This window comes from Cydia fagiglandana, chromosome 19 (genome assembly GCF_963556715.1).
Source record: "Cydia fagiglandana chromosome 19, ilCydFagi1.1, whole genome shotgun sequence".
Classification (NCBI taxonomy): Eukaryota; Metazoa; Arthropoda; class Insecta; order Lepidoptera; family Tortricidae; genus Cydia; species Cydia fagiglandana.
The window spans coordinates 4,787,591-4,813,085 of NC_085950.1; the positions used below are offsets into that span (position 1 = coordinate 4,787,591).

The 25,495-nt window shown below is 47.4% G+C and overlaps 1 protein-coding gene across 1 annotated transcript in view; it reads right to left on the reverse strand.

The window, feature by feature from the left end:
- LOC134673847 (uncharacterized) overlaps positions 1–25,495 on the reverse strand; it is a 78,793-nt gene that overhangs the window by 47,818 nt on the left and 5,480 nt on the right. The window contains exon 4 of the mRNA XM_063531885.1: positions 15,909–16,055. Within this exon, the coding sequence (XP_063387955.1) occupies positions 15,909–16,055 (147 nt within the window). The remainder of the gene's footprint in view (positions 1–15,908; positions 16,056–25,495) is intronic.

The following is a 25,495-nucleotide window of genomic DNA, read 5'->3' on the forward strand; positions in this document are numbered from 1 at the left end:
GGCGAGGCCTTCGGCCTCGCCCAAAATTACTGGGGGTAGGACACGCTTGGACATTCGGGGTGAAGCTCCGGGCCTGACGGCCCGTCGCGGGGTCGGCCTGCGGCCTCCCAGCCTGAAGCTCGCCCTTCGGGCTCGCTTAAAGTACTTGGAAAATTGGTTTTGCCCGTGTCAGCCGCCATTTTGAATTTTTCCAAAAAATTTTTTTGACATGGTAATTTTGGGCCCCCAAGCTCGCCGCATGCCAAATCTCAGCGCGCTCGGACCAACTTGAAAAAAAAAAAAAAAGTCGGCCATTTTGAAATTTTTTAAATGCAGTTTTATTTCTCTCGAGGCCCTCTATGACATTTGGTCGAGCACCCCCCACCTATCACGCACCGTTTAAAAGTTGCCATACAAAATAAAAGTGGCCATTTTTTCCGCCATCTTGGATTTTTTCGAAAAATTTTTTTACCATACGAATCCAGGGGACCCCGAGATTCCGTGACCAAAATTTCAGCGCGCTGGGACAAACTTGAAAAAACGTCAAAAAAAAAAGTCGGCCATTTTGAAAAAAAAATGGCGGCGTCAAAAACTGCCAGGGTCCCTCTATGACATTTGGTCGAGCACCCCCCACCTAAGTCTTACCGTTTCGGCGTGCTCTTATGCAGAATCGTGGTCTTCCACTCGTCCAGAATATCCATATTTTTCTGGACCTACATTTTCGGCCCTCTATACGAATCACTTTTTTTTTTCAACCCATGTGCTACAGTTTCCAAATAAAACATCTATATTAGAAATGTATCGGGTTGTAGCTATATATAATATTAACTAGTTTTGTGCGTTGTGCGCGGGGCCCGAGGGCCCCGCGGTCTTCTTGTTGTTGTTTTGTTGTTGTTTTGTTGTTGGTGCTGTTGTTTGTGCTGTTGTTGTTGTTGGTGTTGTTGTTTGTGCTGTAGTTTTGTTTTCCAAAGAGAAAAAGTAATGAAGTTGTACTTTTGCTTGAAAGAAAAGGTCCGCATGCGAGCACTTCATTCCCGCAGCTCGGCCTTCGGCCTCGCGTGCTTGGGAAATCGTAAGGGACGCTCCGGGCCTTCGGCCCTACGCGGAGCTCGGCCTTCGGCCTTCGCTGGGTTTCGAAGCTCAGCGTCGGGCCTTCGGCCCGCCGCTTCGCTTATTAAAACACTTGGGGGGTTGGTTTTGCTTTGGGGCGTAAGCGGGAAGTTGGAGCTTAAACACGACCCAATAGTAAAAGTGTCTTGACAAGCTCACGTCGGGCCTACGGCCTTCGGCCTTCGGCCCGCCGTTTCGCTTGTCTAAGACACTTTTCCTATTGGGTCGTGTTTAAGCTCCAACTTCCCCCTCTCGTGTGACGCTTCGGGCCTTCGGCCCTACGCGGAGCTCGGCCTTCGGCCTTCGCTAGCCTCGACGCTCCGCCGTCGGGCCTTCGGCCCGCCGGCTTCGCTTATCAAGACAGTTGACTTTGTAGAACGCTTGGAGGCACAGCATTCACGCAGCTCGGCCTTCGGCCTCGCATGCTTGGGAAATCGTAAGGTCCGCATGCGAGCACTTCATTCCCGCAGCTCGGCCTTCGGCCTCGCGTGCTTGGGAAATCGTAAGGGACGCTCCGGGCCTTCGGCCCTACGCGGAGCTCGGCCTTCGGCCTTCGCTGGGTTTCGAAGCTCAGCGTCGGGCCTTCGGCCCGCCGCTTCGCTTATTAAAACACTTGGAGGGTTGGTTTTGCTTTGGGGCGTAAGCGGGAAGTTGGAGCTTAAACACGACCCAATAGGAAAAGTGTCTTGACAAGCTCACGTCGGGCCTACGGCCTTCGGCCTTCGGCCCGCCGTTTCGCTTGTCTAAGACACTTTTCCTATTGGGTCGTGTTTAAGCTCCAACTTCCCCCTCTCGTGTGACGCTTCGGGCCTTCGGCCCTACGCGGAGCTCGGCCTTCGGCCTTCGCGAGCCTCGACGCTTCGCCGTCGGGCCTTCGGCCCGCCGGCTCCGCTTATCAAGACACTTGACTTGGTAGAACGCTTGGGACTTCATTCACGCAGCTCGGCCTTCGGCCTCGCGTGCTAGCGCATGCGTAAGGGACGCTCCGGGCCTTCGGCCCTACGCGGAGCTCGGCCTTCGGCCTTCGCGAGCCTCGACGCTCCGCCGTCGGGCCTTCGGCCCGCCGGCTCCGCTTATCAAGACAGTTGACTTTGTAGAACGCTTGGAGGCACCGCATTCACGCAGCTCGGCCTTCGGCCTCGCGTGCTAGCGCATGCGTAAGGGACGCTCCGGGCCTTCGGCCCTACGCGGAGCTCGGCCTTCGGCCTTCGCGAGCCTCGACGCTCCGCCGTCGGGCCTTCGGCCCGCCGGCTCCGCTTATCAAGACAGTTGACTTTGTAGAACGCTTGGAGGCACCGCATTCACGCAGCTCGGCCTTCGGCCTCGCGTTTTGGGAGTCGGGGTGGAGGCTCCGGGCCTGACGGCCCGTCGCGGGGTCGGCCTTCGGCCTCCCGGCCCGAAGCTCGCCCTTCGGGCTCGCTTAACACAGTTTTTGTATAAGATTTTGCTTTGTTCGTCATTCCCGCGGCGAGGCCTTCGGCCTCGCCCAAAATTACTGGGGGTAGGACGCGCTCGGACATTCGGGGTGAAGCTCCGGGCCTGACGGCCCGTCGCGGGGTCGGCCTGCGGCCTCCCGGCCTGAAGCTCGCCCTTCGGGCTCGCTTAACCTGCTTGGAAAATTTCAATTGCCCGTATCAGCGGCCATTTTGGATTTTTCCAAAAATTTTTTTTCACATGGTAATCTTGGGCCCCCAAGCTCGCCGCATGCCAAATCTCAGCGCGCTCGGACCAACTTGAAAAAAAAAAAAAAAAAAAGTCGGCCATTTTGAAAATTTTTAAATGCAGTTTTGTTTCTCTCGAGGCCCTCTATGACATTTGGTCGAGCACCCCCCACCTATCACGCACCGTTTAAAAGTTGCCATACAAAATAAAAGTGGCCATTTTTTCCGCCATCTTGGATTTTTTCAAAAAAATTTTTCACCATACGAATCCAGGGGACCCCGAGATTCCGTGACCAAAATTTCAGCGCGCTGGGACAAACTTGAAAAAGTGACAAAAAAAAAAGTCGGCCATTTTGAAAAAAAAATGGCGGCGTCAAAAACTGCCAGGGTCCCTCTATGACATTTGGTCGAGCACCCCCCCTCTACCTCTTACCGTTTGGCCGGGCCGTCAAACATTTTTCGACCCGGGAGTCGAATCCAAAAATCCATATTTTTCTGGACCTACATTTTTGACCCTCTATACGAATCACTTTTTTTTTTTAACTCAACCCTTACAGTTTCCAAATAAAACGTATACATTAGAAATCAGTGATTCTTGTAGCTATATATAATATTAACTAGTTTTGTGCGTTGTGCGCGGGGCCCGAGGGCCCCGCGGTCTTGTTGGTGCTGTTGTTTGTGTTGTTGGTATTGTTGTTGTTGTTGGTGCTGTTGTTTTTGGTAATGTTGTTTGTGCTGTAGTTTTGTTTTCCAAAGCGAAAAAGAAATGAAGTTGTACTTTTGCTTGAAAGAAAAGGTCCGCATGCAAGCACTTTATTCCCGCAGCTCGGCCTTCGGCCTCGCGTGCTTGGGAAATCGTAAGGGACGCTCCGGGCCTTCGGCCCTACGCGGAGCTCGGCCTTCGGCCTTCGCTGGGTTTCGAAGCTCAGCGTCGGGCCTTCGGCCCGCCGCTTCGCTTATTAAAACACTTGGGGGGTTGGTTTTGCTTCGGGGCGTAAGCGGGAAGTTGGAGCTTAAACACGACCCAATAGTAAAAGTGTCTTGACAAGCTCACATCGGGCCTACGGCCTTCGGCCTTCGGCCCGCCGTTTCGCTTGTCTAAGACACTTTTCCTATTGGGTCGTGTTTAAGCTCCAACTTCCCCCTCTCGTGTGACGCTTCGGGCCTTCGGCCCTACGCGGAGCTCGGCCTTCGGCCTTCGCGAGCCTCGACGCTTCGCCGTCGGGCCTTCGGCCCGCTGGCTCCGCTTATCGAGACAGTTGACTTGGTAGAACTCTTGGAGGCACCGCATTCACGCAGCTCGGCCTTCGGCCTCGCGTGTTTGAGAGCTCGTGAGGGACGCTCCGGGCCTTCGGCCCTACGCGGAGCTCGGCCTTCGGCCTTCGCGAGCCTCGACGCTCCGCCGTCGGGCCTTCGGCCCGCCGGCTCCGCTTATCAAGATAGTTGTCTTTGTAGAACGCTTGGAGGCACCGCATTCACGCAGCTCGGCCTTCGGCCTCGCGTGTTTGAGAGCTCGTGAGGGACGCTCCGGGCCTTCGGCCCTACGCGGAGCTCGGCCTTCGGCCTTCGCGAGCCTCGACGCTCCGCCGTCGGGCCTTCGGCCCGCCGGCTCCGCTTATCGAGACAGTTGACTTGGTAGAACTCTTGGAGGCACCGCATTCACGCAGCTCGGCCTTCGGCCTCGCGTGTTTGAGAGCTCGTGAGGGACGCTCCGGGCCTTCGGCCCTACGCGGAGCTCGGCCTTCGGCCTTCGCGAGCCTCGACGCTCCGCCGTCGGCCCTTCGGCCCGCCGGCTCCGCTTATCGAGACAGTTGACTTTGTAGAACGCTTGGAGGCACCGCATTCACGCAGCTCGGCCTTCGGCCTCGCGTTTCGGGAGTCGGGGTGGAGGCTCCGGGCCCGCCGTTTCGCTTGTCTAAGACACTTTTCCTATTGGGTAGTGTTTAAGCTCCAACTTCCCCCTCTCGTGTGACGCTTCGGGCCTTCGGCCCTACGCGGAGCTCGGCCTTCGGCCTTCGCTAGCCTCGACGCTTCGCCGTCGGGCCTTCGGCCCGCCGGCTCCGCTTATCAAGACAGTTGACTTTGTAGAACGCTTGGAGGCACCGCATTCACGCAGCTCGGCCTTCGGCCTCGCATGCTTGGGAAATCGTAAGGTTCGCATGCGAGCACTTCATTCTCGCAGCTCGGCCTTCGGCCTCGCGTGCTTGGGAAATCGTAAGGGACGCTCCGGGCCTTCGGCCCTACGCGGAGCTCGGCCTTCGGCCTTCGCTGGGTTTCGAAGCTCAGCGTCGGGCCTTCGGCCCGCCGCTTCGCTTATTAAAACACTTGGGGGGTTGGTTTTGCTTCGGGGCGTAAGCGGGAAGTTGGAGCTTAAACACGACCCAATAGTAAAAGTGTCCGCTTATCAAGACAGTTGACTTTGTAGAACGCTTGGAGGCACCGCATTCACGCAGCTCGGCCTTCGGCCTCGCATGCTTGGGAAATCGTAAGGTTCGCATGCGAGCACTTCATTCTCGCAGCTCGGCCTTCGGCCTCGCGTGCTTGGGAAATCGTAAGGGACGCTCCGGGCCTTCGGCCCTACGCGGAGCTCGGCCTTCGGCCTTCGCTGGGTTTCGAAGCTCAGCGTCGGGCCTTAGGCCCGCCGCTTCGCTTATTAAAACACTTGGGGGGTTGGTTTTGCTTCGGGGCGTAAGCGGGAAGTTGGAGCTTAAACACGACCCAATAGTAAAAGTGTCTTGACAAGCTCACGTCGGGCCTACGGCCTTCGGCCTTCGGCCCGCCGTTTCGCTTGTCTAAGACACTTTTCCTATTGGGTCGTGTTTAAGCTCCAACTTCCCCCTCTCGTGTGACGCTTCGGGCCTTCGGCCCTACGCGGAGCTCGGCCTTCGGCCTTCGCGAGCCTCGACGCTTCGCCGTCGGGCCTTCGGCCCGCCGGCTCCGCTTATCAAGACAGTTGGCTTGGTAGAACGCTTGGGACTTCATTCACGCAGCTCGGCCTTCGGCCTCGCGTGCTAGCGCATGCGTAAGGGACGCTCCGGGCCTTCGGCCCTACGCGGAGCTCGGCCTTCGGCCTTCGCGAGCCTCGACGCTCCGCTTATCGAGACAGTTGACTTTGTAGAACGCTTGGAGGCACCGCATTCACGCAGCTCGGCCTTCGGCCTCGCGTTTCGGGAGTCGGGGTGGAGGCTCCGGGCCTTCGGCCCGTCGCGGGGTCGGCCTTCGGCCTCCCGGCCTGCAGCTCGCCCTTCGGGCTCGCTCAACACAGTTTTTGTATAGGATTTTGCTTTGTTCGTCATTCCCGCGGCGAGGCCTTCGGCCTCGCCCAAAATTACTGGGTGTAGGACACGCTTGGACATTCGGGGTGAAGCTCCGGGCCTGACGGCCCGTCGCGGGGTCGGCCTGCGGCCTCCCGGCCTGAAGCTCGCCCTTCGGGCTCGCTTAAAGTACTTGGAAAATTGGTTTTGCCCGTGTCAGCCGCCATTTTGAATTTTTCCAAAAAATTTTTTTGACATGGTAATCTTGGGCCCCCAAGCTCGCCGCATGCCAAATCTCAGCGCGCTCGGACCAACTTGAAAAAAAAAAAAAAAAAAAAGTCGGCCATTTTGAAATTTTTTAAATGCAGTTTTATTTCTCTCGAGGCCCTCTATGACATTTGGTCGAGCACCCCCCACCTATCACGCACCGTTTAAAAGTTGCCATACAAAATAAAAGTGGCCATTTTTTCCGCCATCTTGGATTTTTTCGAAATTTTTTTTTACCAAACGAATCCAGGGGACCCCGAGATTCCGTGACCAAAATTTCAGCGCGCTGGGACAAACTTGAAAAAGTGACAAAAAAAAAAGTCGGCCATTTTGAAAAAAAAATGGCGGCGTCAAAAACTGCCAGGGTCCCTCTATGACATTTGGTCGAGCACCCCCCCTCTACCTCTTACCGTTTGGCCGGGCCGTCAAACATTTTTCGACCCGGGAGTCGAATCCAAAAATCCATATTTTTCTGGACCTACATTTTTGACCCTCTATACGAATCACTTTTTTTTTTTAACTCAACCCTTACAGTTTCCAAATAAAACGTATACATTAGAAATCAGTGATTCTTGTAGCTATATATAATATTAACTAGTTTTGTGCGTTGTGCGCGGGGCCCGAGGGCCCCGCGGTCTTCTTGTTGTTGTTTTGTTGTTGGTGCTGTTGTTGGTGCTGTTGTTTGTGCTGTTGTTGTTGTTGGTGTTGTTGTTTGTGCTGTAGTTTTGTTTTCCAAAGAGAAAAAGTAATGAAGTTGTACTTTTGCTTGAAAGAAAAGGTCCGCATGCGAGCACTTCATTCCCGCAGCTCGGCCTTCGGCCTCGCGTGCTTGGGAAATCGTAAGGGACGCTCCGGGCCTTCGGCCCTACGCGGAGCTCGGCCTTCGGCCTTCGCTGGGTTTCGAAGCTCAGCGTCGGGCCTTCGGCCCGCCGCTTCGCTTATTAAAACACTTGGGGGGTTGGTTTTGCTTTGGGGCGTAAGCGGGAAGTTGGAGCTTAAACACGACCCAATAGTAAAAGTGTCTTGACAAGCTCACGTCGGGCCTACGGCCTTCGGCCTTCGGCCCGCCGTTTCGCTTGTCTAAGACACTTTTCCTATTGGGTCGTGTTTAAGCTCCAACTTCCCCCTCTCGTGTGACGCTTCGGGCCTTCGGCCCTACGCGGAGCTCGGCCTTCGGCCTTCGCTAGCCTCGACGCTCCGCCGTCGGGCCTTCGGCCCGCCGGCTTCGCTTATCAAGACAGTTGACTTTGTAGAACGCTTGGAGGCACAGCATTCACGCAGCTCGGCCTTCGGCCTCGCATGCTTGGGAAATCGTAAGGTCCGCATGCGAGCACTTCATTCCCGCAGCTCGGCCTTCGGCCTCGCGTGCTTGGGAAATCGTAAGGGACGCTCCGGGCCTTCGGCCCTACGCGGAGCTCGGCCTTCGGCCTTCGCTGGGTTTCGAAGCTCAGCGTCGGGCCTTCGGCCCGCCGCTTCGCTTATTAAAACACTTGGAGGGTTGGTTTTGCTTTGGGGCGTAAGCGGGAAGTTGGAGCTTAAACACGACCCAATAGGAAAAGTGTCTTGACAAGCTCACGTCGGGCCTACGGCCTTCGGCCTTCGGCCCGCCGTTTCGCTTGTCTAAGACACTTTTCCTATTGGGTCGTGTTTAAGCTCCAACTTCCCCCTCTCGTGTGACGCTTCGGGCCTTCGGCCCTACGCGGAGCTCGGCCTTCGGCCTTCGCGAGCCTCGACGCTTCGCCGTCGGGCCTTCGGCCCGCCGGCTCCGCTTATCAAGACACTTGACTTGGTAGAACGCTTGGGACTTCATTCACGCAGCTCGGCCTTCGGCCTCGCGTGCTAGCGCATGCGTAAGGGACGCTCCGGGCCTTCGGCCCTACGCGGAGCTCGGCCTTCGGCCTTCGCGAGCCTCGACGCTCCGCCGTCGGGCCTTCGGCCCGCCGGCTCCGCTTATCAAGACAGTTGACTTTGTAGAACGCTTGGAGGCACCGCATTCACGCAGCTCGGCCTTCGGCCTCGCGTGCTAGCGCATGCGTAAGGGACGCTCCGGGCCTTCGGCCCTACGCGGAGCTCGGCCTTCGGCCTTCGCGAGCCTCGACGCTCCGCCGTCGGGCCTTCGGCCCGCCGGCTCCGCTTATCAAGACAGTTGACTTTGTAGAACGCTTGGAGGCACCGCATTCACGCAGCTCGGCCTTCGGCCTCGCGTTTTGGGAGTCGGGGTGGAGGCTCCGGGCCTGACGGCCCGTCGCGGGGTCGGCCTTCGGCCTCCCGGCCCGAAGCTCGCCCTTCGGGCTCGCTTAACACAGTTTTTGTATAAGATTTTGCTTTGTTCGTCATTCCCGCGGCGAGGCCTTCGGCCTCGCCCAAAATTACTGGGGGTAGGACGCGCTCGGACATTCGGGGTGAAGCTCCGGGCCTGACGGCCCGTCGCGGGGTCGGCCTGCGGCCTCCCGGCCTGAAGCTCGCCCTTCGGGCTCGCTTAACCTGCTTGGAAAATTTCAATTGCCCGTATCAGCGGCCATTTTGGATTTTTCCAAAAATTTTTTTTCACATGGTAATCTTGGGCCCCCAAGCTCGCCGCATGCCAAATCTCAGCGCGCTCGGACCAACTTGAAAAAAAAAAAAAAAAAAAGTCGGCCATTTTGAAAATTTTTAAATGCAGTTTTGTTTCTCTCGAGGCCCTCTATGACATTTGGTCGAGCACCCCCCACCTATCACGCACCGTTTAAAAGTTGCCATACAAAATAAAAGTGGCCATTTTTTCCGCCATCTTGGATTTTTTCAAAAAAATTTTTCACCATACGAATCCAGGGGACCCCGAGATTCCGTGACCAAAATTTCAGCGCGCTGGGACAAACTTGAAAAAGTGACAAAAAAAAAAGTCGGCCATTTTGAAAAAAAAATGGCGGCGTCAAAAACTGCCAGGGTCCCTCTATGACATTTGGTCGAGCACCCCCCCTCTACCTCTTACCGTTTGGCCGGGCCGTCAAACATTTTTCGACCCGGGAGTCGAATCCAAAAATCCATATTTTTCTGGACCTACATTTTTGACCCTCTATACGAATCACTTTTTTTTTTTAACTCAACCCTTACAGTTTCCAAATAAAACGTATACATTAGAAATCAGTGATTCTTGTAGCTATATATAATATTAACTAGTTTTGTGCGTTGTGCGCGGGGCCCGAGGGCCCCGCGGTCTTCTTGTTGTTGTTTTGTTGTTGGTGCTGTTGTTTGTGCTGTTGTTTGTGCTGTTGTTGTTGTTGGTGTTGTTGTTTGTGCTGTAGTTTTGTTTTCCAAAGAGAAAAAGAAATGAAGTTGTACTTTTGCTTGAAAGAAAAGGTCCGCATGCGAGCACTTCATTCCCGCAGCTCGGCCTTCGGCCTCGCGTGCTTGGGTAATCGTAAGGGACGCTCCGGGCCTTCGGCCCTACGCCGGCTCCGCTTATCAACACAGACAGTTGACTTTGTAGAACGCTTGGAGGCACCGCATTCACGCAGCTCGGCCTTCGGCCTCGCGTTTTGGGAGTCGGGGTGGAGGCTCCGGGCCTTCGGCCCGTCGCGGGGTCGGCCTTCGGCCTCCCGGCCCGAAGCTCGCCCTTCGGGCTCGCTTAACACAGTTTTTGTATAGGATTTTGCTTTGTTCGTCATTCCCGCGGCGAGGCCTGCGGCCTCGCCCAAAATTACTGGGTGTACGGCACGCTTGGACATTCGGGGTGAAGCTCCGGGCCTGACGGCCCGTCGCGGGGTCGGCCTGCGGCCTCCCAGCCTGAAGCTCGCCCTTCGGGCTCGCTTAAAGTACTTGGAAAATTGGTTTTGCCCGTGTCAGCCGCCATTTTGAATTTTTCCAAAAATTTTTTTTGACATGGTAATCTTGGGCCCCCAAGCTCACCGCATGCCAAATCTCAGCGCGATCGGAGCAACTTGAAAAAAAAAAAAAAAAAAAGTCGGCCATTTTGAAAATTTTTAAATGCAGTTGTATTTCTCTCGAGGCCCTCTATGACATTTGGTCGAGCACCCCCCACCTATCACGCACCGTTTAAAAGTTGCCATACAAAATAAAAGTGGCCATTTTTTCCGCCATCTTGGATTTTTTCAAAAATTTTTTTTACCAATCGAATCCAGGGGACCCCGAGATTCCGTGACCAAAATTTCAGCGCGCTACGACAATTTTGAAAAAACGTCAAAAAAAAAAGTCGGCCATTTTGAAAAAAAAAATGGCGGCGTCAAAAACTGCCAGGGTCCCTCTATGACAATTGGTCGAGCACCCCCCACCTAAGTCTTACCGTTTCGGCGTGCTCTTATGCAGAATCGTGGTCTTCCACTCGTCCAGGATATCCATATTTTTCTGGACCTACATTTTTGGCCCTCTATACGAATCACTTTTTTTTTTTAACTCAACCCTTACAGTTGCAAAATAAAACATCTATATTAGAAATGTATCGGGTTGTAGCTATATATAATATTAACTAGTTTTGTGCGTTGTGCGCGGGGCCCGAGGGCCCCGCGGTCTTCTTGTTGTTTGTGTTGTTGTTTTGTTGTTGTTGTTGTTGGTGCTGTTGTTGGTGTTGTTGTTTGTGCTGTAGTTTTGTTTTCCAAAGAGAAAAAGAAGTGAAGTTGTACTCTTGCTTGAAAGAAAAGGTCCGCATGCGAGCACTTCATTCCCGCAGCTCGGCCTTCGGCCTCGCGTGCTTGGGAAATCGTAAGGGACGCTCCGGGCCTTCGGCCCTACGCGGAGCTCGGCCTTCGGCCTTCGCTGGGTTTCGAAGCTCAGCGTCGGGCCTTCGGCCCGCCGCTTCGCTTATTAAAACACTTGGGGGGTTGGTTTTGCTTTGGGGCGTAAGCGGGAAGTTGGAGCTTAAACACGACCCAATAGTAAAAGTGTCTTGACAAGCTCACGTCGGGCCTACGGCCTTCGGCCTTCGGCCCGCCGTTTCGCTTGTCTAAGACACTTTTCCTATTGGGTCGTGTTTAAGCTCCAACTTCCCCCTCTCGTGTGACGCTTCGGGCCTTCGGCCCTACGCGGAGCTCGGCCTTCGGCCTTCGCGAGCCTCGACGCTCCGCCGTCGGGCCTTCGGCCCGCCGGCTTCGCTTATCAAGACAGTTGACTTTGTAGAACTCTTGGAGGCACCGCATTCACGCAGCTCGGCCTTCGGCCTCGCGTGTTTGAGAGCTTGTGAGGGACGCTCCGGGCCTTCGGCCCTACGCGGAGCTCGGCCTTCGGCCTTCGCGAGCCTCGACGCTTCGCCGTCGGGCCTTCGGCCCGCCGGCTCCGCTTATCGAGACAGTTGACTTGGTAGAACTCTTGGAGGCACCGCATTCACGCAGCTCGGCCTTCGGCCTCGCGTGTTTGAGAGCTCGTGAGGGACGCTCCGGGCCTTCGGCCCTACGCGGAGCTCGGCCTTCGGCCTTCGCGAGCCTCGACGCTCCGCCGTCGGGCCTTCGGCCCGCCGGCTCCGCTTATCGAGACAATTGACTTTGTAGAACGCTTGGAGGCACCGCATTCACGCAGCTCGGCCTTCGGCCTCGCGTTTCGGGAGTCGAGGTGGAGGCTCCGGGCCTTCGGCCCGTCGCGGGGTCGGCCTTCGGCCTCCCGGCCTACAGCTCGCCCTTCGGGCTCGCTCAACACAGTTTTTGTATAGGATTTTGCTTTGTTCGTCATTCCCGCGGCGAGGCCTTCGGCCTCGCCCAAAATTACTGGGGGTAGGACGCGCTCGGACATTCGGGGTGAAGCTCCGGGCCTGACGGCCCGTCGCGGGGTCGGCCTGCGGCCTCCCAGCCTGAAGCTCGCCCTTCGGGCTCGCTTAACCTGCTTGGAAAATTTCAATTGCCCGTATCAGCGGCCATTTTGGATTTTTCCAAAAATTTTTTTTTCACATGGTAATCTTGGGCCCCCAAGCTCGCCGCATGCCAAATCTCAGCGCGCTCGGACCAACTTGAAAAAAAAAAAAAAAAAAAGTCGGCCATTTTGAAATTTTTTAAATGCAGTTGTATTTCTCTCGAGGCCCTCTATGACATTTGGTCGAGCACCCCCCACCCATCACGCACCGTTTAAAAGTTGCCATACAAAATAAAAGTGGCCATTTTTTCCGCCATCTTGGATTTTTTCGAAATTTTTTTATACCAAACGAATCCAGGGGACCCCGAGATTCCGTGACCAAAATTTCAGCGCGCTGGGACAAACTTGAAAAAACGTCAAAAAAAAAAGTCGGCCATTTTGAAAAAAAAATGGCGGCGTCAAAAACTGCCAGGGTCCCTCTATGACATTTGGTCGAGCACCCCCCCTCTAACTCTTACCGTTTGGCCGGGCCGTCAAACATTTTTCGACCCGGGAGTCGAATCCAGAAATCCATATTTTTCTGGACCTACATTTTTGGCCCTCTAGGCCGTAGGCCCGACGTGAGCTTGTCAAGACACTTTTACTATTGGGTCGTGTTTAAGCTCCAACTTCCCCCTCTCGTGTGACGCTTCGGGCCTTCGGCCCTACGCGGAGCTCGGCCTTCGGCCTTCGCGAGCCTCGACGCTCCGCCGTCGGGCCTTCGGCCCGCCGGCTTCGCTTATCAAGACAGTTGACTTTGTAGAACTCTTGGAGGCACCGCATTCACGCAGCTCGGCCTTCGGCCTCGCGTGTTTGAGAGCTTGTGAGGGACGCTCCGGGCCTTCGGCCCTACGCGGAGCTCGGCCTTCGGCCTTCGCGAGCCTCGACGCTTCGCCGTCGGGCCTTCGGCCCGCCGGCTCCGCTTATCGAGACAGTTGACTTGGTAGAACTCTTGGAGGCACCGCATTCACGCAGCTCGGCCTTCGGCCTCGCGTGTTTGAGAGCTCGTGAGGGACGCTCCGGGCCTTCGGCCCTACGCGGAGCTCGGCCTTCGGCCTTCGCGAGCCTCGACGCTCCGCCGTCGGGCCTTCGGCCCGCCGGCTCCGCTTATCGAGACAGTTGACTTTGTAGAACGCTTGGAGGCACCGCATTCACGCAGCTCGGCCTTCGGCCTCGCGTTTCGGGAGTCGAGGTGGAGGCTCCGGGCCTTCGGCCCGTCGCGGGGTCGGCCTTCGGCCTCCCGGCCTACAGCTCGCCCTTCGGGCTCGCTCAACACAGTTTTTGTATAGGATTTTGCTTTGTTCGTCATTCCCGCGGCGAGGCCTTCGGCCTCGCCCAAAATTACTGGGGGTAGGACGCGCTCGGACATTCGGGGTGAAGCTCCGGGCCTGACGGCCCGTCGCGGGGTCGGCCTGCGGCCTCCCAGCCTGAAGCTCGCCCTTCGGGCTCGCTTAACCTGCTTGGAAAATTTCAATTGCCCGTATCAGCGGCCATTTTGGATTTTTCCAAAAATTTTTTTTCACATGGTAATCTTGGGCCCCCAAGCTCGCCGCATGCCAAATCTCAGCGCGCTCGGACCAACTTGAAAAAAAAAAAAAAAAAAAAGTCGGCCATTTTGAAATTTTTTAAATGCAGTTGTATTTCTCTCGAGGCCCTCTATGACATTTGGTCGAGCACCCCCCACCCATCACGCACCGTTTAAAAGTTGCCATACAAAATAAAAGTGGCCATTTTTTCCGCCATCTTGAATTTTTTCAAAAAATTTTTTCACCATACGAATCCAGGGGACCCCGAGATTCCGTGACCAAAATTTCAGCGCGCTACGACAATTTTGAAAAAACGTCAAAAAAAAAAGTCGGCCATTTTGAAAAAAAAATGGCGGCGTCAAAAACTGCCAGGGTCCCTCTATGACATTTGGTCGAACACCCCCCCTCTACCTCTTACCGTTTGGCCGGGCCGTCAAACATTTTTCGACCCGGGAGTCGAATCCAGAAATCCATATTTTTCTGGACCTACATTTTCGGCCCTCTATACGAATCACTTTTTTTTTTTAACCCAAGTCTTACAGTTTCCAAATAAAACATATATATGAGAAATCAGTGATTCTTGTAGCTATATATAATATTAATACTAAAAACAGAATAAAATAAAGATTTAAATGGGGCTCCCATACAACAAACGTGATTTTTGACCAAAGTTAAGCAACGTTGGGAGTGGTCAGTACTTGGATGGGTGACCGTTTTTTTTTTTTGCTTTTTTTTTTTTTTTTTGCATTGTGGTACGGAACCCTTCGTGCGCGAGTCCGACTCGCACTTACCCGGTTTTTTTTGTAATTCCATAATAAATTGGGATATATTCTTTTTTTCCTCGAGTAGTAGTGAGCAGGTCCATCTTCTGGTGCCAACTTATCGTTGAATTTTGGGTACGTGGTATAATATATAAATACTTAAATACATCGAAAACAATCATGACTCAGGAACAAATATCTGTGTCATCTCACAAATAAATGCCCTTACTGGGATTCGAACCCAGGACCATCGGCTTCACAGGCAAGGCCCACCAGGCCAGACCGGTCGTCAACAGGATGAAAGAATACCTTTCTCGAAAATATAACAGACAAAATTGTAATTTCAGAAAACAAGCAGATTTCACACTTTAATCGGGTTGGAGCCATTCACCTCTTAAGGGTAATACTCACGTTAGACCCGGCCGTGTCCGGGCCGGAGCTTCCGGCGCTTCATTTTCTGTGGAAAGCATCAAGTGATCACCTGTCATTTGTCATAGAAAAGTAAGCGTCGGAAGCTCCGGCCCGGACACGGTCCGGTCGGCCCGGTCTAACGTGAGTCATCCTTTATCCCTCGAGCTGTGATTGTGTGCGTGTCGAGTGAAAACACGAAGAAAGCATAATGGCTCCTCTACACGATGGGCCAACGCCGGCCACTCCAAGGGACGCAGCCATGCGGTAGAATGAGATAGCAATATCACTTGCTCCCTCTAACGCATAAATGCGTCCCCTGGAGTGGCCGGCGCTGGCCCATCGTGTAGAGGAGCCATAACACACGCTAGACCGGGCCAAGGCATCCGCCATGTCACTTTCTATGACGGCTGATCCGTAATCAGAATCACGTGGTGCTTTCCATAGAAAACGAAGCGCCGGAAGCTCCGGTCCCTTAGAGCATTTAATAACTAGAGTCGCCTTTAAGAGCTTACCCCTCTGCCGAAAACCTTACACAATTGTGCAAACTTTTGTACGTACTGACATATATGGCTATATATGTACAGTCAACGGTAAAAATATGGGTGTACAAATCATTTCAAAAATATGTCCCATAACTCTTATGTCAGTGAAATAAGAACTATGGGACATATTTTTGAGTAAGTTGTCTACACCCATATTTTTACCGTTGACTGTACATTACGTAGAAATCATGTAGAAATAGCAATACAACATTTGACGTCCTCTAATAGTACAGAAAGGACACTTCCTACAAAACCGAAGTTTGACAGCGATTCAGGGTCGAATCATGCTATCCCTCTCCAATGTACGGCACTGTCCCTATCGGCTATGTAGGGTTGTCAAAACTTTCTAATGTACGGCACTAATATCCCTTTCGGCTATGTAGGGCTGTCAAAAGTGATTATCTTATCTGCGTTCGTGCACGCAAAAGGACGTCAAGTGGTGCCAAACCTATTGCTTGGAGCAATGCTGAGCCGAACAGAGCCGAGTTCACCCGAAGTCAGGAGTGTCATCCCACTGTTAGCAGTGGGCGGCTGAAGGCTAGAATGATGATGATGATGATGTGATTTTAAGGGAATACTTTACGTTTAACATCGTTTAAACTCTCAGCAACTGATTTGATTATTCGATGGTCGATGTCCAAATGCAGGTTGCTACATTTCGAGGTTTCACTACAATTCCAGTGTCCTGATTCGTCGCAGTCACACGATTCGCAGCCTAGGCAGATGTTGTCTGAAAGGTAAAAATCTGGATTTAAGTATATACATATATGTTGGTAGCATAGAGGTACAATAATATAGAGATGACACGGGGGAGGGGCCAAACGACCGAACGAGATGCACTTATGGAAATTTCAGTAGGAGTAGCAGAGAAAGCGGTATTATTGCTTGTCCTTGTCACAGTCTCACTTTTTGTTCCCCACCATAAATTTAGTATGGTTTATGGTGGGCAACAAATAACCCGACCGAATTACGTAGATTGTTTTTGGTATGTTGTCAGGAATGTTAAAACGTGTTTTGAATATTGTCGCTTTGCGTATGTTTTGTCCCTCACGGAGGCACGCGTATAGCTCATCTATGTAATACTAGGTCTATGGTAGGTAGGGTTGCCAACTTTTTTTTGGTGGAATATAGTATTTTCTAGAATAATGCATCAAAAATATAGTACATTTCACAAAAATATAGTACTTTTAGATAAAATACTAAACATGAGTGTAATACACGTTTAATCGGAAATATAGTATTTTAGCATACTACGAGTATATATATTTCCAAAAGTATATAGTACCTACCAGAGATGCGAAAAATACTTTATAAAAAGTATTTAAATACAAAATACAAATACTTCCTTGATATACTATTTCAAATGCAAAATACAAAATAGTTTTTGAATTTGTATTTAAATACAAAATACGAAATAGGTATTTTCAAAATACTTTTTCAAAATACAAATACTTTGTGATAAAAGGTACTCTCAGTAGTGAATACCTATAGTTCGTTTTTTTTAGCATTAGAAAGAACTCCACAGAAGCACGCGTGCAGTTTTTATCAGGCTCTTTAATTGTTAATAATTATTGAATTATCTAATGTAGCATGGTCAATACATATAATTTACTTCAAATTATTACCGCTAAAAGTGCCGGATTTGGAACCACAAGCTTACTTGTGCGAAGTTCTTTCTAATGCTAAAAAAAACGGACTATAGTCTGAATTAAAAAGATTTACTCGGAATTTCCGAGTTGAAAAGACTATCTTTATTCTTTGAAATCAATCCTCTATCTAAAGTGCAAATTTCTAGTTGTTTGCTCATATTAACCGGTAGGATGTATGGATGATGGTTTTTAACGGCCAACTTTTAAAGCATTAATTTGTAATGTTTTACAGCTAGTACAATGCCTCTCGTTAGTGTGATGAAAACGTCTCGTTTGTGTTTCACCAAGGCAGAAAAGTTTGTTCTCCTCTCGTGCCTTGAAACCCTCGCAACACTCAAGATTCCACTTTTTTAACCACTCGCTACGCTTGTGGTCATGTGCGACGTTACTAAACAGATTCAACAGCTCCATGTTAAAAGAATGAGAGAGTTGCCAGGATTGTAACATCAGAAGAGATTGTAACTCCTACCCACATTACCTACCTAAATAAAGTATTTTGTAATTTGAAAATAGAAAATAGGTCCCAAAAACTATTTCAAATAAAATACAAAATAGTTTTCTTCAAAAGGTATTTAAATACAAAATACAAAATAGGTATTTTGCATTTTGTATTTGCATTTTAAATACAAGTATTTCAAATAAGTCACATCTCTGGTACCTACAGAGAGCCAAAATATAGTACAATACTATATAATATAGTACGGTTGGCAACCCTAATGGTAGGTAGCAATTAAGGGCAGGGCGTCCCACATGTCATTTTCTATGACGGCTTATTAGTAGAAGAGCCGGCCGCAAATTTTCTAACCGACTTGATACCACGATGAAATGCACAATGGTTTCCCATAAAAGTGATGCTAAGTCCGAATTCGATAGTCTGCCACGGCGGAACTTGCCGAAAGTACGAGAAAGAAGGCCACTTCCGGTGCGAAAAAGGGGGCTGATTTAACCCATCTGATACCGAAATAATAGTTATGGCAGCAGTTAGAAATTTACATGTAGACACATAAAAGCGAAGTCTGCCAGTATTTTTTTTGCCGGAAGTGCTTGGCAGACGCTCTCAAAGGTGGCCAACGGGACCCCTAATTTAACCCATCTGATACCACCATGAAACCAACTCCAGTCGGTAGGTATGAACCCTCATGTCAGGAATATATAAGTCTGCCAAGGATTTTCCTGCCGAAACACCTTGGCAGACGAGATTATGTAAGCAAGGTCGGCATCGGTTACCCTACACTAACCCATCTGATACCACCATGAAACCAATTCCAGTCGGTAGGTACGAACCCCCATTTTAGGAATATATAAGTCTGCCAAGGTTTTTCCTGCCGAAACACCTTGGCAGACGAGATTATAAACAAGATGACCATCGGTTACCGTACACTAACCCATCTGATACCGCCATGAAACCAATTCCAGTCGGTAGGTATGAACCCTCATTTCAGGAATATATAAGTCTGCCAAGGCTTTTCCTGCCGTAACACCTTGGCAGACGAGATTATGTAAGCAAGGTCGGCATCGGTTACCCTACACTAACCCATCTGATACCACCATGAAACCAATTCCAGTCGGTAGGTATGAACCCCCATTTTAGAAATATATAAGTCTGCCAAGGTTTTTCCTGCCGAAACACCTTGGCAGACGAGATTATAAGCAAGATGACCATTGGTTACCGTACACTAACCCATCTGATACCACCATGAAACCAGTTCTAGTCGGTAGGTATGAACCCTCATTTCAGGAATTTATAAGTCTGCCAAGGCCTTTCCTGCCGAAACACCTTGACAGACGAGATTATGTAAGCAGCATCCACATACGAGGGATCCGTATTTTGGGATTATACAGATTACGGACATTATTAATAGCTGTAGGCTTATTTATTACTTTATGCTTATACATATTTGTATATAATTATGTTACTAATAAAATATATTTATAATTTATTAAACCTAAACTTAATACATTGGGAATTCATTACCTGCTTACGGCAGTAGTAGGGATAAGTGGGTGAGTTCTGGCTCACTGAGCCAGGCCAACAGTCCCTCCCCCTTTTTTCTCTTGTTGAGGCCCTGCAACCTTGCCTTGAACCCAAACTAATGTCATTGTGGCTCGAATCTAACCTAATTTATTTTTATTGCTTTTATAATATTTCAATTATCTACTTTTGCAAAGTTAAATGTTGAAATCTCTATTTCGAAAAATGGAATTTTAATGTGACTTTAACACGTTCACTGCGTTACGAGGGCTTTAAGCCCCGTACGATGTCATCATTCAGTGCGAAGTTAAATTTATTTTAGAAGTTAAAGGGGGAGGGGAGGGTGCACACATTTTACCACTTTGGAAGTCTCTCGCGCAAACTATTCAGTTTAGAAATAAATGATATTAGAAACCTCAATATCATAAGCGATAAGACCGCCTGTTGTTACCTCTATTGTCTTTGTTTATGTTATTGTCCATTTATTGTAAACTAAGTATATGTGAGGCGTGCAATAAAGAGTATTGTATTGTATTGTATCATTTTTGAAGACCTATCCATAGATACCCCACACGTATGGGTTTAATGAAAAAGACATTTTAAGTTTCAGTTCTAAGTATGGGGGACCCCCAAAATTTATTGTTTTTTTTTTCTATTTTTGTGTTGAAATCTTAATGCGGTTCACAGAATACATCTACTTACCAAGTTTTAACAGTTCTTTTAGTTTCGGAAAAAAGTGGCTGTGACATACGGACGGACAGACAGACAGACATGACGAATCTATAAGGGTTCCGTTTTTTGCCATTTGGCTACGGAACCCTAAAAAGGAGGTATTAATTCGGTTTTTTAATGTTTGATATCTCCGTCATTTCGGGATCGATTTTGAAAATTATTTTTCTAGTTGAGTTGTAACTTGTAAGTATATACATACAGATTGGTTCCGTCTTTGTCAAAACCCAGTTCTGATGGTGAGATTTATGAGGAATCGAGGGCACTCTTCAAATCTTGTAAGGGTGGTTCACGTTTGTATGGGAAAAATTCACACTCTAGCTAGAAGAAGCGGCACCCCATCATTTTGTTACACTTATTATGTTGACAAAATACGCCAAGTTTGTAATCTTACAATCTTAACTACAAGGGGGTGCTCAAAATACTTTGAAATTTTTCAAATTGTATAAAATCAAAAAAAATAAGTAATTATTTTTTTGATTTTTATGTAAGTAGTAGTTTTCACATTATTTGAAAGTGTGATTTAAAAGATATTATTTTGAAAGAAAATGTTTTTCTACTTCAAAACTTATACATCACATGTGCAAATAGTGTGAAACCAGATATTTACATAAAATTCTGAATCACAAATACTCTTTTTGTTGGGTTTCAAACAACATACAAAATTTCAACGTCGTTAAGCACCCCCTTGTATAGTTCGTTTTTTTTTAGCATTAGATAGAACTTGCAAGAAGGTAAGCGATCTTAGCATGTCTTTTAATTGAAAAACGCTTTTCAAAATTCAAAAACTATTACTTATGAAAGCAGACGAATATAAATGATCGTACTAGATTAATAATTGTTACATACACTCGCGTGCAAAAGTATTGCATCACTTTGCATTTTTTCAACTGCACCCAATAATTTTGTAAACCGGTTATTTTCCATTAATTATTTTAATGGGATCATGTCCCTTGAAGTTTTAGCTTTACGAAAAGTTAAAAAACATGGAAAACGGCCCAGTATTTTTCAAATTATCGGCATTTTCCCGATTTGTGAGCGCTTTCGCGTTATCACGCGCACGAGTTGCGCTACCCTTGACCCCTATAAAAAGGGGGGTAGGGGAGGGGTTGTTATCAGTCACTTATCAAAAGTTGACCGGTACAGATCTCCGCATATTTTCCCGTGAAGAAGACCTGTGAAAAATGGAAACCACTGAAGCTGAAGTCCGCCAAGTCGTCCAGCTCCTGCAAGAGGGGCGTAGCCAACGTTCAGTAGCTGCCACGCTGAATTTAAGTCAATCTACAGTTTGCAGAGTTTACCATAGGTTCCAACGGACTGGATCCTTTACTTCAAGACCAAGAAGCGGCCGCAAAAAGTCTACATCAGAGAGGGACGACCGCTTCATTGTCACAACATCTCTCCGAGATCGACACCTAACAAGCGTTGCCATCCAGCAGCGTCTGCGTGAGATACGAGGAGTGGCTGCCAGTGAGTGGACAATAAGAAGAAGACTCAAGAAAGCGAACTTGACACCCAGGAGGCCTGCAACAGGGCCCAGATTGCTGGCGCGACACCGTACAGCCCGAAGATAGTTTGCAGAAAATCATATGGACTGGACCATTGAGCAATGGACCCCAGTTCTCTTCTCGGACGAGTGCAGAATATGTTTGAATGGATGTGACCGAAGAGGAAGAGTCTACAGAAGGCCAGAAGAACGGTTCGCCCAATGTTGCTTCTCCGAAAGGGTCGCCTATGGCGGTGGATCCGTGATGTTCTGGGGCGGCGTTTCCTACGACGCGCGAACAGAGCTGGTTTTCGTGCCTGGCGGGGGCCGTGGCGGTGGATTGACCGCTGCAAAATACATTACTGACATCCTGGAGGAACATGTTGTTCCTTATGCCGGTATTTTTGATGAGGGGTTCATCCTAATGCAGGATAATGCCCGTGTCATACCGCTAGGGCCACCGCAGCCTACCTTCTCGAAGTGGGCATCGACACCATGGACTGGCCAGCGATGAGCCCGGGCCTTAACCCCATTGAACACGTGTGGGACTACCTGAAAAGGGATTCGGAAGCGGAATCCTGCCCCGGCCAATGTTGAGGAGCTGAAGGGAGCCTTGCTGGAGGAGTGGGACGCTATTCCACAAGATTTCATTAGAAAATTAATTAGGTCTATGAAAAACCGCTTGATTTGTGTGAGGAGGGCTAGGGGTGGCAACACCAGGTATTAATTTAATAATAATAATTTATTTTGTATTAAATAAATGACTTTTATTCTTAACTTTCCTAAATTTATTTCTCGACCATTATGTCGCTACTTTCAGTTTCTGATTTTTTTTTAGTCTTCAGATTTGAAATTTCATTAAATTTCCCAATTTTCTAATGCGTTAGATTATAAGCTTTCAGTTGATACCAAAATTTTCAGAATGGGCTCTAGAATTACAAAGATATTGGGTGCGGACGAAAAAATGCAAAGTGATGCAATACTTTTGCACGCGAGTGTATTTGCCGTAACTTATTTTTAAAATGTGTTTTTCAATTAAAAGACACATCAAGATTGTTTACCTAATTTCTAATGCTAAAAAAAACGAAGTATAGTTGAGATAAATTAAGAAACTTGGTGTATTTTATCAACATAATAAGTGTAACAAAATAAGGGGGTGCCCCTTAGGAAAAAAAATGTTTTTTGAACCACCCTAACATATAGTGATACTGGTGTATTTTAAACAAACCAAGCATTTACATTCAGAATTGTGACATTTGATAAAGTGAAACTGCTGATGATGATCAGAATGGAACTCTTCAACGACGCATAGCTCATGTTTGGGGATTTGTCCTCTTCGTTATGTTTGTTAAGCACGTTAGATTTTTAAGTAATATTATCGTGAAGCTCAAGTTCTGATGATGGGATCCATAAGGAATCGAGGGAACTCTACAAATCTTAATGGCATTGTATAGTGACTCTTGTATTTTCATCAGGCAAACAAGGATTTACATTAAGAACAGTGGCATTTGATGAAGTGGTATTGCTGATGGTGATCAGAACGGAACTCCTCGACGACTTGTCTTTTTCTAATTGATTGTTAAGCAAGTTACCCCACTGGCAAAACAAGCAAGATTTTGAATTCGACTTCTACCTGAACCTGGACCCGGACTCGAGATCGCGAATTCGGACACGGACCCGTTTTCTATTTGGTTGGTGTAAATGGAGTTGGTGAATTTTTTGATTAATTCGGGCAAAAATTGGAAGGTTAGGTATCATAAAATGTTCATGAAGAGAAATTGTAAGAGATGGTATCATTACCAACAACTGTGGAAAATACTGTTTAGTTACTCTTTATTTAAAAATAGCAAAATCAAATTGCATGATTTCATTCGTTTTCTCCACTGTACACAGAATAAGTAATGATATTTAGACTAGACAAAAAAAATCAAAATCGCTCTCCTTCCTGATGCGACTGGCAAATCATATTACTTTTTGGCAACCGGGTTTTTTAACCTAATTAGACCCCGCTGAATCCGAATTTGCCGGTTGCTCGATCGAAATCTTGACCGGAAATGAGATATTTGACATCAAAAGTCCGTTTTTTTCGTTTTTCGTAAATAACTCTTAAACGGTGGTGCATAGCAAAAAATGTTCTATTACATAAGTAATATGCATAAAATTGCCTACAAGAAAGATTCAGTACAATTTTTCGCTAGGATCATTATTAAAAGAGTTTTTAACGCGGGAAATTTAATTATAATCACTTCTAAGGTCCCGTTTTTTAGGTTTTCGTAAATAACTCATAAACGGTGGCCAATATCAAAAAATGTTATTCGACGTTAATAATCTACACAAAATTTTGAACAAAAAAGATTCAATACACTTTTTGCAGGGATCAATATTTAAAAAGATAATAAAGAGGGAAAGTTAATTATACTAAATTCTAAGGTTCCTTGTTTTTATTTTTTCGTTAATAATTTGAAAAGTATGACTCATAGCAAAAAAAATCTTATACATAAATAATAAACGTAAAATTTCCTACAAGAAACATGCAGAACACTTTTCGCTAGGATCAATATTTAAAAAGACAAAGCAGCGGGTAAGTTAATTATAATCAATTTTAAAGTCCCTTTTTAGTTTTTTGTAAATAACTCGTAAACGGTGTCCCATAGCGAAATAGGTTTTTAAGAATAAATTATCTACATAAAATTTCCTCCAAAACACATCTAGAACACTCTTCTCTAGGATCAATATTTCAAGCGATATTAAAGGAAGAAAGTTAATTACAATCAGTTCACAGGTCACTTTTTTTTAGTTTTTCGTAAATAACTCGTAAACGGTGGCCCGTTGCAAAACAATATTCTACATAAATATTAAACATAAAATTGTCCACAAAAAAGGTTCTGTACACTTTTTCGCTACGATCAATATTTAAAGAGGTATTAAAGGGGGTAAGTTAATTATAATCAATTTCCAGGTCCCTATTTTTAGGTTTACGTCTATATAGGTAAAGAACTATTTTATTTTATTTTATTTTCAAAATTTAGACCCAGTAGTTTCGGAAATAAAGGGGGGGGGGTATTTTTTTGTATTTTAATGTTTTATTTTGGGGAAGGGGGCTTTATCTCCGAAACTACTGGGTCTAAAATTTTGAAAAGATACACAGAAGGGTCATTCCATAAGAAACGCTACCAAAGGGTTGAAAAATGAAAACTGGTTTAAGAAGTCAAAACTAACCTATTTCCATAGAAAACATACCGAACCTTCATGTCACAAAAAAAAACGAATAAAAATGTTTTTTATGGTAGCTCCTGTACACAAATTTTTTTTTTAATTTTTTTTGCATTTAAACCTATGATGTGGGATGTCATTGGATAGATCTTTCAAAATGAATAGGTGTCACCATCAACAAGTTTTTGATTAAGTGAATATTTTCGGAAATATTCGCATCGAAAGAAAAATAATTATGATATCTTCGAGAAACAGTTTTTATTGTTAAGATAATGTATTTTAAAATAATTCAGCATTTATTACTTATATTTTTAATCGAATTTATTACAAAGACAATAATTTCAATAAAATGAGCCATAATTTCGTATAAATCTGTCTTAATTTCGTACTCGTAACACCCGAAACTAACCATCCACCCGAAATAGGTAATTTATTTTATTAAATTTAAATAAGAAGTGATACTAAGTGTTACTTCAGTGTTTCGACTATTATTACTTGACATAAATAAAACTGGAGCTTACTTGATAAAATTTGCTTAATTATGCATTTTGGTACTGCTGGTCAGAAGGTATAGGCCAATTCGCGTAACGCCCGAAACAGCTACTTTTTAGTGATTCTCTCGTTATTTCTCTTATACTTTAATAATTTGCGTACAGGAAAGGAAAATATTATCAAAGTAGTAGATGAATCAATAGTTATAACCTCCTAGTTCCTGTTACAATATCGAATAAAACCTTATTTTATGAGTTCAAGTGTAACACCCGAAACGGTGGAATGACCCAAAATAGAATCTATAGATGACAGGAAAACCTATTAGAATTATGCAGTCAAGCGCGAGTCGGACATTACTTATAGTTTTTGAACCGATCCCTACAGGTTTTTTAAAGGCAATTCACTCGCGTTTCACATATATGTATAAAATACACTGTTAAAAATTGGGTAATGTACGGAACCCTTGCAACGCGAGTCCGACTCGCGCTTGGCCGGTTTTTATTCATTTTGAGGTACGGAAGCCTAAAAAGAGAAAAGTGTTCCATATGTCTTTCGTAGAAAATTTTATATCGATTATTTATTTACAAGAACATTAAGAACTTATTTTGCTATGAGCCTTATTTTACGAG